At 44.5% G+C, this 12965-nt stretch overlaps 1 protein-coding gene across 1 annotated transcript in view; it reads left to right on the top strand.

The window, feature by feature from the left end:
- Nucleotides 1–11398, top strand: part of LOC111963935 (microtubule-associated serine/threonine-protein kinase 3-like) — a 181591-nt gene extending 170193 nt beyond the window's left edge. The window contains 5 exon segments of the mRNA XM_023987530.2: nt 1559–1785; nt 2019–2141; nt 2444–2580; nt 3531–3715; nt 3899–11398. Coding sequence (XP_023843298.1) covers nt 1559–1785; nt 2019–2141; nt 2444–2580; nt 3531–3715; nt 3899–7803 — 4577 coding nt within the window. The 3' untranslated portion in view covers nt 7804–11398.
- Nucleotides 11399–12965: the final 1567 nt, after the last annotated feature.

Genomic DNA, 12965 nt, shown 5'->3' with positions numbered 1-12965 from the left:
TTTGAATGTTTATTTTCTGAGGGTGGTTGATATTTACCCATTTCATTTTCTCCCCTCAGGCACTCCCTGTCCCGATCCTCGGACACAGAGAGCACTAGCAATGGGCCTTCGCCCGCCCGGCCTGCTCCCCAAGTTTGCTATCTCGGCCGAGGATGGAGATGAGGAGTCCTGGTCCTGGGGACCCAGCAAGGTGGCTTCCTCCATCGGAGAGGACGAGGCTGACGCAACCACCCCGGAGCACCCACAGCGGGGCTACTCTCTCTGGTATGGAGGCCTGGGCCTAAGAGCACTGGTTAGAGCTGGTAGAATATGTAGGGATAATGCTAGATATGGGCATCATGTTGGGTGTTTAAGACTGTGGGTTCAAATGGTATTCAAAAGCAAAAAAGTTATAATATGGTTCAATGTTTTAATGTGCTTGACTGTAACAAAAACATGTATGGAACATTTTGGACATAATTGTACCCTGTTCTTCTTTGGTCTGTAGGTAGTTTTCAGAGCACCTGGACCCGCTTCCTTCCAGGGTGAGGGCGTAGACAGCCCTGACTCCTCCTCCAAGACTCCCATGGACCTGGGAGGCAGCATGGCGGCCTGCAGCCCGATGGACTGGGGATAAGCATGGTGGTGTTGCCAAAGTTTCCAAGTCTGTCTCAGCTAGTGCCCTCTCCCTCATGTCCCTGGAGGTGAGAGGATACACACAACACACACAACAAACACAGAACACACACACACACACACACACACACACACACACACACACACACACACACACACACACACACAACCCCTGTGATCTCTAGCATTTCGATTTAGAGGAGGTTAGAGGACAGGATGAGGAGTAAGCGCGAGCACATAATTAGAATTAGAGCGATGGATTTCGAGAGAGGAGTGTGAAAGAGATGAAAGATGCCGAGATGAAAGATCTATGTGAAATTGGCACAGCTCCTGCTGGGATGAGGCTCCAGTTTATGGAGTGGCTGTGTGCGCAGTAGCCCAGAAGAGGAGCTACTAACTCGGGTGGTGAGCTGAGAGGCCCTTCCACTGTTGGGAGGGGAGTAAATCCCTTAAGTCTCACTCCCAGCAGGGACACAGTGATTCATGGCTCCCAGGCTTTATAGGAACAGCTGGGTACTGAGGGGAGAGCCACTGGAAAACAGGTCAATAGAAATGACAGTAGCGGTCTTTGTATGTGCGTCTGTGTTTTCACCTTTAAATGAACCTCCACTGGGTTTTTGGTTTGAAGAATTTTTAGAATTCACTCTATGAAATTAGGATAAAAATGGATGGTGTGCTATTCAAAAAACTTATATGGCAACACTTATTTTGCTTTCACACTATCTGGCAGATTCCCAGATTAGTCTCTTGATTGTATCACAATGGCCACATTATTTCCCCTAGTAAAATGCCCTTCATTAATGTGTGTCTCATATTGGTACAGATATCATTAGAAATGTCTTTCTCATTCTTCCAGATATCTTAAATGCCTGCTTTGTGATATTTCCAGCCATTTTTAATCATTCAAAATAATGACATTTATTTGTCCATCTTATTGTTCCAGATATCTTCGGGGTGTCCCCTCTGGCCAGCCCCATATCCCCCTACTCCCTCTCCTCGGACCCATCTTCTCGTGACTCCTCCCCCAGCCGAGACTCCTCCCTCTGCGTCATCTGCCCTCGGCAGCCAATCATCATCCACAGCTCGGGGAAGAAGTTTGGCTTCACGCTGCGGGCCATCCCGGTGTACGCCTGCGACCGTGATGTCTACACTGTCTACCACACGGTCTTAGTAAGAACAGCCTTGTTTCACCATGTTGGGACAAACACAGTCAAATAGCTAATGAAGTACCGGTAATAAAGTACACTTTCATCTATGTCATTGGATATTGAATAATACGTTTAGTGGCTGTATTCAATTAAACCTGTACCATGGGAAACAATGTTTTGTTTTTGTACTGCAATATGAGCTCATTATTGAGTGATGATAGATACAAGTAGTTAACTGTGTTTCTGTGTGTTTAGAATGTGGAGGACCCGGGTCCGGCCCAGAAGGCGGGGCTGAAAGCTGGTGACCTCATCACTCATGTGAATGGAGAGCCGGTCCACGGCCTGGTCCACACTGAGGTGGTGGAACTGCTGCTCAAGGTCAGAGAACCATTGGATATAAAGCTTTCATCACATGTACTGTAATTGCTAGTAACTATTGTCCACAAATGGTAGTGACGTAATCGTATAAGCATAAGGTATGTTTTAAAGGTATTTCTAGTTTGTAACTTGATATTCTCATGATGGAGCTTGTATATCTCACTGTTTATCTACCGGTAATTTCATTTACAGTAGTCCAGCCAACTATTTTTTATTTCCAACCCTGTTTCTAACTTAACACTCTCACAATGGAGCTAATTCATTTTGGGCCAGTTTATCTTATGTATGTGCTTCCTTTCCAGAGTGGCAGTAAGGTGGCCATCTCCACCACACCGTTTGAGAACACCTCCATCAAAACAGGGCCTGCCAGGAGGAACAGCTGCAGGAGCAAGATGATCCGACGCACCAAGAAGCCCAAGAAGGAGAAGACACAAGAAAGGCAAGAATTTCGATATGAGAAACCATTTCATTATTAGATATGAACCAATTAACTAGAGCTAGGTCTCTATGCAGTGTGCTCTGTAGAGGTCACTAGTAAGCTTGTACAGCAAGCGTTTTTCAGGTTTTGTCATACACAGTATAACCACAGGGTGTAGCTGTGGCTCCTTGCAACAGTGCTAAAACTCCCTCTGTCACTACTAGACAACGACAACTCATCACTACTGTCAGTCAACTTTTTCATTCCAAAGAACTCACTGTGGCTTTCATTTTTGATTGACTGAATGGTTTTATTGGTTACTCAAGAATATAAACATTGTTATACCACCATTTAAGAACAATGATCATCAACTCAGCAAAAAAAAGAAAAACTATCCTTAAAAATGTGTTATAACTTAACTCAGCAAAAAAAGAAACATCCTCTCACTCTCAACTGCATTTATTTTCAGCAAACTTAACATGTGTAAATATTTGTATGAACATAACAAGATTCAACAACTGAGACATAAACTGAACAAGTTCCACAGACATGTGACTAACAGAAATGGAATAATGTGCCCCTGAACAGAGGGGGGGTCAATATCAAAAGTGACAGTCAGTATCTAGTGTGGCCACCAGCTGCATTAAGTACTGCAGTGCATCTCCTCCTCATGGACTGCACCAGATTTGCCAGTTCTTGCTGTGATATGTTACCCCACTCTTACACCAAGGCACTTGCAAGTTCCCGGACATTTCTGGGGGGAATTATTTACACATGTTAAGTTTGCAGAAAATAAATGCAGTTGACAGTGAGAGGATGTTTCTTTTTTTGCTGAGTTAAGTTATAACACATTTTTAAGGATAGTTTTCTTAGATTAGACGCTCTCTGGAGTCTAGACCACAAATATATTCTAGTGAGTGTCTGGGCCTCATACTGGTAGACTGACGTTGTCATCTCTCCTCTCTCTCCAGGCGGCGGTCTGTGTTCAGGCGTTTTGCCATGCAGCCCTCCCCTCTGCTGCAGACCAGCCGTAGTTTCTCCTCTCTCAACCGCTCCCTGTCCTCTGGGGAGAGTCTCCCAGGGTCTCCTACCCACAGCCTGTCCCCCCGCTCCCCCACCGCAGCCTTCCGACCCACCCCCGACTTCAACCAGTCAGGTGAGATAGACTGTCAATCGTTCACATTTTATGGAATAAATTAAATGTACACAATAAAATACATTTTAGAATTGAGCAGTGTTTATCAGTAAAACAATCAATGTTTCTTGGAATTAGGTTGTACAATATTTACCACTATAAAATATTATTTGTTGAATAACGTCAATCCCTCTGTGTTTCCAGGTGGCAACTCCTCTCAGAGTAGCTCCCCGAGCTCCAGCGCTCCAAACTCCCCCGCAGGCTCCTGCCACATTCGTCCCAGCACCCTCCACGGCCTGGGCCCCAAACTGACTGGCCAGAGGCTCCGACAGGGCCGTCGCAAGTCCGCCGGCAGCATTCCCCTCTCCCCACTGGCCCGCACCCCATCTCCGACCCCCCAACCCACCTCCCCGCAGCGCTCACCATCTCCCTTACTCAGCCATGGGTCCATGGGGATCTCCAAGACCAACCAGGCCTTCCCAGTCAAGATGCACTCGCCCCCCACCATTGTCCGCCACATGGTACGGCCCAAGAGTGCGGAGCCGCCCCGCTCGCCACTCCTCCAGCGGGTGCAGTCGGAGGAGAAGCTGTCACCCTCCTACACGGGTGACAAGAAGCACCTGTGTTCCAGGAAGCACAGCCTGGAGGTGACCCAGGAAGAGGCCCTGGGAGAGGAGGTGCGTCCTGGGGACATGGACCACCACACCCTGCAGAGTGTGGAGGAGACGCCCAGCGAGCCTCCGACCATCACCCGGGTCCGGCCGGCTGAGCAGGGCTGCCTCAAGAGGCCCGTTGGCCGCAAGATGGGTCGGCAGGAGTCTATGGAGGAGCTGGACAAGGAGAAACTGAAAGCCAAGGGGGTGATGAAGAAACAGGACTGGTCAGAGAGGCGAGAATCCCTGCAGAAGCAGGACGCTCTACAGGAGTCTGATACATCTGGTGCTGAAGGAGGAAGAAGCCAGGGCAGAAGCCAAGGCTCAGAGACAGTCTCACTGGAAGGCAAAGCTGCCAGCTTCACCCTAAAAGATGTCCTGTATAAGAAGCTGAACACACGTGCCTGTGAGGGCGCCCCCGAACCACTAGGGGGCAATAGCGCTGACTCGTCTCTGTGCTCTATCCATCCTGACTGGAGCCCCCAGAAGCCTGAGTGGCAGCTGTCCAGGCAGAGCAAAGAGGGCGGTAAGCCAGACAGGCTTGATTTCAAGGCCCCCAACATGGAATTTGCCCGAAAGAGGCAGTCGTTCGAGGAGCGAGAAGACGGCGGCATGTGTCGGCTCTCTCCCGGCATTCATGAGAGCCTCCATTTTGGCTCCATCCGTTCCAAGAGTCTGCAGCTGGACTCAGCGCTGGCTCTAGACCACATCAAAAGTACAATGAGCAGCGTCCACACCAGCCCTGAGGGCCTGAACCCCAAGATGTTTTCTGGGAGGGGGGAGGGAAGCGCCGTGGAGAAACTCCAGCTCATCTCCTCCAATGAATGCTCCCTCAGGAAGACCTCCTCGGAATACAAGCTGGAGGGGCGTCTGGTCTCCTCCCTCAAACCCCTGGAGGGCACCCTGGACATTGGCCTTCTTTCCGGGCCAAGGGTGTCTAAAACAGACACCTGCCTCTCCAAGATGGCCGACAGTGATGGCGGCTCAATAGGGATACCCACGTGGCTGCAAAGCCCAGTTGAGTGGCAGGTGTTGATTCCCCTGCTCAAACCCTCTGACAAGCAGAAGAGCCCCCCCACCAGTATACTAAGCCCTGCAGCTGTTGTGGCCCTCAGCAGCCCAGTTCCCGCCAAAGAGGCTAGTATTTCCAACACTGGGTTTAAATGCAGTAGCAGTGGTGAGACGCCACACGACAGACCTAGTCACATTGAACCCCCTTCCTCCAAGGCAGAGGTCTCCGACTTTGGTGGGAAACAAGAGAGCAGGTCCAGTATGATAGCTCACGATCATAGGACATCCCGCCACAGCGCCCACTTTTCCCACTGCGGGAAGACGCCCTCCATACGGGAGGTCAGCAACGAAGACCAGGAGGAGGAGGTAGAACCACCTCAAGAGACTTCAGCTCCTGCACAGCAAAACAACATTGATATCTCCAAGACATCCGATACAGTTGTCGCCGCAAAGCCAGGGAATCCCAGGAAGACTGCACCATCCGTCCCTGCCCCAAAGGTGGAGGTTCATACAACTTCCCCTCATGTAGCTGTACCAGTGAAGCAAAGTTCAGATTGTCAGTCAGGGCCCAGTTACCTGCAGAGCAATGAGAAACAAGGACCAGCTGAGAATACAGGTAGCATCACTACATTTGTACAATATATTTTAGAGCAGACTCCATACCTGTCAAAGCAGCAGATGGTATGCAGCAGTCCCTCGACAGGGACCACAATGCAAACGTCCATCCCTGCTCCAATCTCTAGTCTTGGAGATAAGAACCGAACAAGTGGTCAAGCTTCTCAAAAACAGCATGGCATGGAGAAAACCCAAAATCCGGACAAGGTTCAAAGCAACAGGCCAGTTCCAAACAATGCCAATGAACCTGCCAGTGTGTCTGCTGTTGAGGAGCTCAAAACTGCAAACGCAGGAAGGGATAAAATGACCGAAGTCAGAGAGACAAGTCCTAAAGTGGATGTAAAATGTGTTTTGTCTAAAGAAATGTTGTACAATGCAACTGGTAAAACAGAAGCAACACAAAGGTGTGATCAAAGAAAATATGCTTGTACCATTAGCAGTCAGGTAGCAAATAGTAGTGTAGCAAAGCAAAGTAGAGAAGATCCCACTTCACCAAAGATGAAGGGTAGCAATGCAAAGACTGGAGAGCGAGAGCAGTTATCTTTAACACATCGACCTGCTGAAAAGGCTTGGGTCAAAGGGGCTCTTGAGACAGAAATACCCATCACTAAAAAGCAAACTGTTGATGTAAATATCAAAGAGACAAGTCCTGTGCGGACAGTGAAACAGTCACCACCAAGTCCCGCTTCAACAAAACAAACAATCTTCAATCCCGAAACTAAGCCAAGATCTGACTCACCTCTCCCTTCACAAACTTTTGGGAAGACAGAGGAGGAGAGGGGGAGGTATGAAGCAAAAACTCCTGCCCCAGTCGTCAAAGGAAGCCTGGGTTCAAAACCACAAGAGTCATCTCAGAAAACCCCGGTCTCAATGGTCAAAGAAATCCCAGACTCAAAACAGAAAGATCCCCTACTCAAAACCTCAGTTCAAAGCCATGTGAAAGAATGTTCAGTCTCCAAACTAAAGGAATCTTTGTCCCAAATTCCTGCCCTAACTCCAGTTGTCAGACAAAACTCTGACCCCAAAAAGAAACAGAAAGAACCCGAACCCCACACCTTTGCCCCAACTCCAGCCCAAGTCATCAAAGATAACCTGGACTCAAAACAGAAATCAGCCCCTCAGAAAACCTCTATCTCAATCTCAATCAACTCAAAACAAAAGGAAATCACTACTTCAACAGTTGTCAGACAAATCGTAGATTCAAAACATAAATCACCCCCTCACAAAACTCTTGCCCCAAACGCAACCACTGTCATGAAAGAGCCAGCCTTTGCTGCAACCCGACAAGCTCAGAAAGAGCCTCCGACCTGGGCCAATGCTCCCTCCCAGTCCGCCCCTGTACCAGTGGTGCCAGCCCCAGCAGTGAGAAGAGAAGCACACCCACCCAACGGTGGAACTCTCTCAAGCAGGGCCAGCGGCAGCACCGGGCAGGAGGCTGTGGTCCAGACCTCCAGGGAGGACCAGGGGAAGCCTAGGGAAGAGGCCCCTAGGTCGGAAGGCCTTAGGTTGGACTCTTATAGGGGCCTGGGTGGGGTGGATGCCACTGGGCCAGCAGCCACCACCCCCAGCAACAGCACCCCCCAGGCCAAACCCAGCACAGCTGAACCCAGGGTCACTAACTCTGACAAGCAGGTAACCTCCAGCCGAAAAGAACAGGCTGACAAGAAGAAAGGGGAATCTGCTCAAGAGGTAGCGTCTGCACAGAAAAACACCAAGAGAGAGACTTCAAGAGTGGCTGCTGTGGTGAAAGAAGCCACAGGTTCAGACAAAGAGTTGGCCCGACACAAGCAATCGAAGGATTTGCCACGTGGCCCCGCAAACAGAAAGTAAATGCGGGATAAAAAAAATACGATGGCAGCCACCTTTGCTTTTGCGATATGTCCGAAATAAAACATTTTTGTTTTTGTTAGTAGTGTCATCATGCCTTATTTTTTTTGAGAACCGGGGAAGCTGTTACTTCAGTGTTTATATTGCGTGAGAGAGACAGATTTTTGTGTGTGTGTGTGGTGGTGATTGTGAATGCTTGGTCGATACAATAAATGTCTAATGTTTTTGGACTGAATGTAGACTGATTTGCTGCTCATTTGTGGTTCTCTGCTGTGTGTAACAAAGGTGTCAAATTTGTATCTGGTGATAGTTTGGTGGGCTTTATTTTTAATTGACAGCAGAGTGCAATGTGCAATCAATATGTCAGGGGGCAGGTTGAATTGAATTGCACTGGGTTTAGCGGTCTGGGTTTAGAGCACCTGACATTGAAGGTAGCAGACTTTCAATGCGTGTAGACTGAACTATGTCCATTTCACTCCCACTCAGAGTTGTGTGAGCTGAAAACACAGTAGTCATGGCACATCATCCAGTCAACCATTTAAGTGGTGTGATATTGATGCAGATCATTCACTCGCACTCGTTATACCGAAGTCAAATATCACCAAGTTTGTTTCGATACTTTATCTTATGTCGCTTTTTCTTTCTTTTTTATTACCGAGAAGTGAAGTTAGCTTTTTTTGGATTTGGGTAGCGGTGCACAGAAGAAACGCACTATGTTCTGTACTTCTTACCTATAACTATTTAATATGGAATCATCTTACGGTTCTGGAATCATATTTAGTGGAAGAGGCCTTAGGGTTATGGGGAATTTAAAAAAAAAACTTGCTGTTCTTAGCAGGTTATGTTGTAATTCACATTCCTTTCACATCTCTACATTTCTTAACCTTTGATTTTTATGCAATATCTTGTAAGTAATTATGTCAACACTAACTGTAAAAATTGGGATACATGGGCTTAAGTAAATATAAGTGTTTGTTTTATATGTATATATTTTGCAATGTCATGTTTGTATACTCAGTGATGTCATTTCAGAATCATGTTCTGCTTGATAATTCTGTGGTCTAGAATAAGCTAACATAATGTCTATCTACCTATCCAAAAGACATCCTCTCTAACATAGTAATTTTAACAGTTCTGATATGTTCTGAATTTTACTTGAATAGAAATAAAGCATAAATGGGCAATTGTGCTTTTCCTCAAAAATGTAGTGTTGAAAATAAACAAATAAAAAACTGAGAGGCAAGTGGTTCCCAAGAATGTGTTCAATCTCGATTTTGCCATAATGTGTGAAGAATTGTAATACACTGGAATATTTCACTGAGAAAATATGTATGTTATTATGACAATGTGTAGAATGCAAGCTCAATGAGTTGATGGAATGAACCAACAATTCTAAGTACGTTTGCCACACTGTGGAAGAGATCTTTGAAAGTCCGTTTTTAAGGAGTAATCTGCATCTTATTGGGTGTTGTTTTCCAGTTTTGTTTATATTTGTGCGATTAGATATTCATACAATGGGAAATGCATTTTTGGGTATGGTAAATTAAAAAGGGCTAAAATTCAAGGAAACGTCTAGAAAATATATTGGTAATGTCAGGGTTGCAAGAGATTAGATTTCAGATAAACTTCTGAAGTTGTGTTCTATTGTTTGTATTGTTTTTGTCATTTTCATTCAACTCATGTTTTTTCTTTTCTTTTTCCGTAAGCAATGCAGTAGCCAACATTTATGTCCCAGATTAGCCAGATGAAAATAATATCCAGTTAAATGTCTAGCTAACAATAGGCTTGAAATTACTTATTTTCTAAGAACAAAATGCACCAATATACAAATCTTATATACATAAGTCATTATTCTAGACAGCTGATGTTTAGGTGATTATACTGGCTTTGTGTATCAAAAAACAGTGGACTTCTTTTACGCTGACGTGGGCATATCCTGTAGTTTAGCTGCCAGGCCTTTTGATTGCATACCCTAAATATCCAACACAAAATAGATTTTGAAATATGCTATACAATATTTACTCTATAAGGTAGGCTATGTCATAACAATAAACAATCTACTTTATCTTAGGGAGGCAAACAAAAACTAAACGGGACGCTATATATTTACATAAATGGTCAACTGTACCCACGAATGCACATTGTGGAAAATAACAAATGAGATTGATTGTAAAGATTTTTTTTTTAATAAGATTCTGAAGTTTTACTATTCTCATTTAGTTATTGTAAATGTATTGTCAAATATTTGGAGGGAGAGAAAAAGGTCACCTTAATATTAGACACCTTTCCCCTTCCTTCTAGTTGTACTAGTTAGTAGAAAGAATGATTGAGATGAGAATGTTGTTCCCTATCAAACAGGCTCTTCCCACTGGGCAAAAGCTGGTTGAGTCAACCTTGTTTGCACGTCATTTCAACCAAAAAGATTCAATGGGATGACGTTGAATGAACGTGAAAAACTGATTGGATTTGAAGAAAGTCATCAATGTAAGAGAATTTCATATTTTTTTTTGCACCTAACTTTAACCAAAATTCAATGACATGGTGACATGTTTTGTTGATTTCACGTTGAATTTACATTAGATGACAACTCAACCAAATGTAAATCAAAACAAGACGTTGAACTGACATCTGTGCCCAGGGGGTGGATACAGATGGAAATGAATCAGAAAACGCTCTTTGAATGATGGAGAGTCTATTTGTCCCCATGCCTTTTTTTTCTGATTAGATGTTTAAATCCTTTAAAAATAGCACATTCAGTGTTTGTTTACAAATACTTCATGGATGTATATTTTGTATATTGTGTTAATGATTTGCCAAATCTATACGCTACGTCACAGGAAATATGTTCGTGTTGGTAGTGTCTGTGACTTCCTCACCTACCCAGCCACCCAGTTGTGTTAGACTGTCTTATCTGTGTGGTGGTCAATGTCTCTGTTTCAACATCTGTCGGGTCCCACATTGTCCTGCTTGTTTTTGGAGTTTCCTTTTTTCCTTTATGTGTGAAACTAGTATTAGATGAATTTGCTCACTATGGTTTGTCTTTTAGGATTTGTACAATAAAGATGTTTGAGTTTTTGTATTTCGCCCAAGGAAATCTCTATGGATGTCATAGATGTATATTAAAACAGATATTTATACTTCTAAAGTTGCATAACACTGAAAATAAAAAGGCATGATAAAAGTCAGTTTCTTTTCTTTATTGATTTAATGAAATGATCATGAAAAATCGGAATATGCAATATTATTTGTGTCATTGTGATATAAAGATTATGAAGAGATATACTAAAACGGCATGCCTGGCCTTGTATTTATCCTTGGTATGTTCAGTTCTAATGGATATGGAAGAACTACCCTGATTTGTTTTAGTCAATGAACTAAACTTAGTTCTGACCCACTTACTTATATAGTCCCGTTAAGATGCTCAAACTGTCATCTGCAACTGTTGATATGCAACAGCTTACTTTTGTTTTAAGTTAAGTTTAGGGTTGGGCTATGGTTAGTGGATAGTTAGCTGAACAGTTTGTTGATAGCATGTTGAACATTATTCTTTACCATCTGCAGGGGACTATTTCCAAATAAAGTGTTACCCTTCAAAGCATTTCATATCCTCTGTATTTCTTTCTTAGTTTTTTTATTATGACACATGCAATTGCTAAAATTGCCATTGACATAACATGTCCAAATTGTAACATGCCAGCAAATGCACATCTGATAACCTTTCCTTTGAACCAACACATTTCCTATGTAAATCACTTTATTGGTATTGCTCTGAATCCAACCAATTAATTCAATGTTGGAACAGTTGCATGCCAAAGGGTTGTCATTCAGGTCAATTTTCTCTTTTGACAGAGCATACTTAAACCATTTCTGATTTAATGGCCAGATTGAGCAGGACATTATTCAGTGAGTTGAATTGATTCGTATTGGCAACAACTAGTTTATTACCACTAAGATCGGCATACGTCAGGTTGGTGAGGTAGTGAAATGCGTTCTTCTCAAGAGATGAAAAAATCCCCATCAAAATCCTATATTTAAATTCAGAGATCAGTTTTTTAGCCTGGGCTGCGCGTCAATCCAGCGCACCCACCTATGTCACAATTCTGCATCTACGTTGGAAAGTGGCAGAACTGCAGTGCTGTTTGTCAGACCAGCAGAAATCCCCAAAATCGTTCTTCTCATGAAAACATTTTGTCTCACCAGGGGTGATGGTCGGATTCGCGTTTATCGTCGAAAGAATGAGCATTACACTGAGGCCTGTACTCTAGAGCGAGATCGATTTGGAGGTGGAGGGTCCGTCATGGTCTGGGGCGGTGTATCACAGCATCATTGGACTGAGCTTGTTGTCATTGCAGGCAATCTCAACGCTGTGTGTTACAGGGAAGACATCTTCCTCCCTCATGTGTTACCCTTCCTGCAGGCTCATCCTGACATGACCCTCCAGCATGACGATGCCACCAGCCATACTGCTCGTTCTGTGCGTGATTTCCTGCAAGAGAGGAATGTCAGTGTTCTGCCATGGCCAGCGAAGAGCCCGGATCTCAATCCCATTGAGCACATCTGAGACCTGTTGGATCGGAGGGTGAGGGCTAGGGCTAGTGCCATTCCCCCCAGAAATGTCTGGGAACTTGCAGGTGCTTTGGTGGAAGAGTGGGGTAACATCTCACAGCAAGAACTGGCAAATCTGGTGCAGTCCATGAGGAGGAGATGCACTGCAGTACTTAATGCAGCTGGTGGCTACACCAGCTACTGACTGTTACTTTTGATTTTGACCCACCCCCTTTGTTCAGGGACACATTATTCTATTTCTGTTAGTCACATGTCTGTGGAACTTGTTCAGTTTATGTCTCAGTTGTTGGATCAAGTTATGTTCATACAGTACAAATATTTACACATGTTAAGTTTGCTGAAAATAAACGCAGTTGACAGTGAGAACTTTTCTTTTTTTTATGAGTTTATATTTCAGGATGTTTTGTATCCATGGAAATTATCAGAATTCATGTAAACATTACGGTTTTGAAAACACACACTACATAACCTAAAGTATGTGGACACGCCTCGTCGAACATCTCATTCCAAAATCAAGGGCATTACTATGGAGTTGGTCCCCCCTTTGCTGCTATAACAGCCTCCACTCTTTTGGTAGGCTTTCTACTAGATTGTTGCAG

The sequence above is a fragment of the Salvelinus sp. IW2-2015 genome, linkage group LG5 (assembly GCF_002910315.2).
Source record: "Salvelinus sp. IW2-2015 linkage group LG5, ASM291031v2, whole genome shotgun sequence".
NCBI lineage: Eukaryota > Metazoa > Chordata > Actinopteri > Salmoniformes > Salmonidae > Salvelinus > Salvelinus sp. IW2-2015.
The sequence above is the reverse complement of the archived record's forward strand: the minus strand, read 5'-3'. Positions and strand labels throughout refer to the sequence as shown.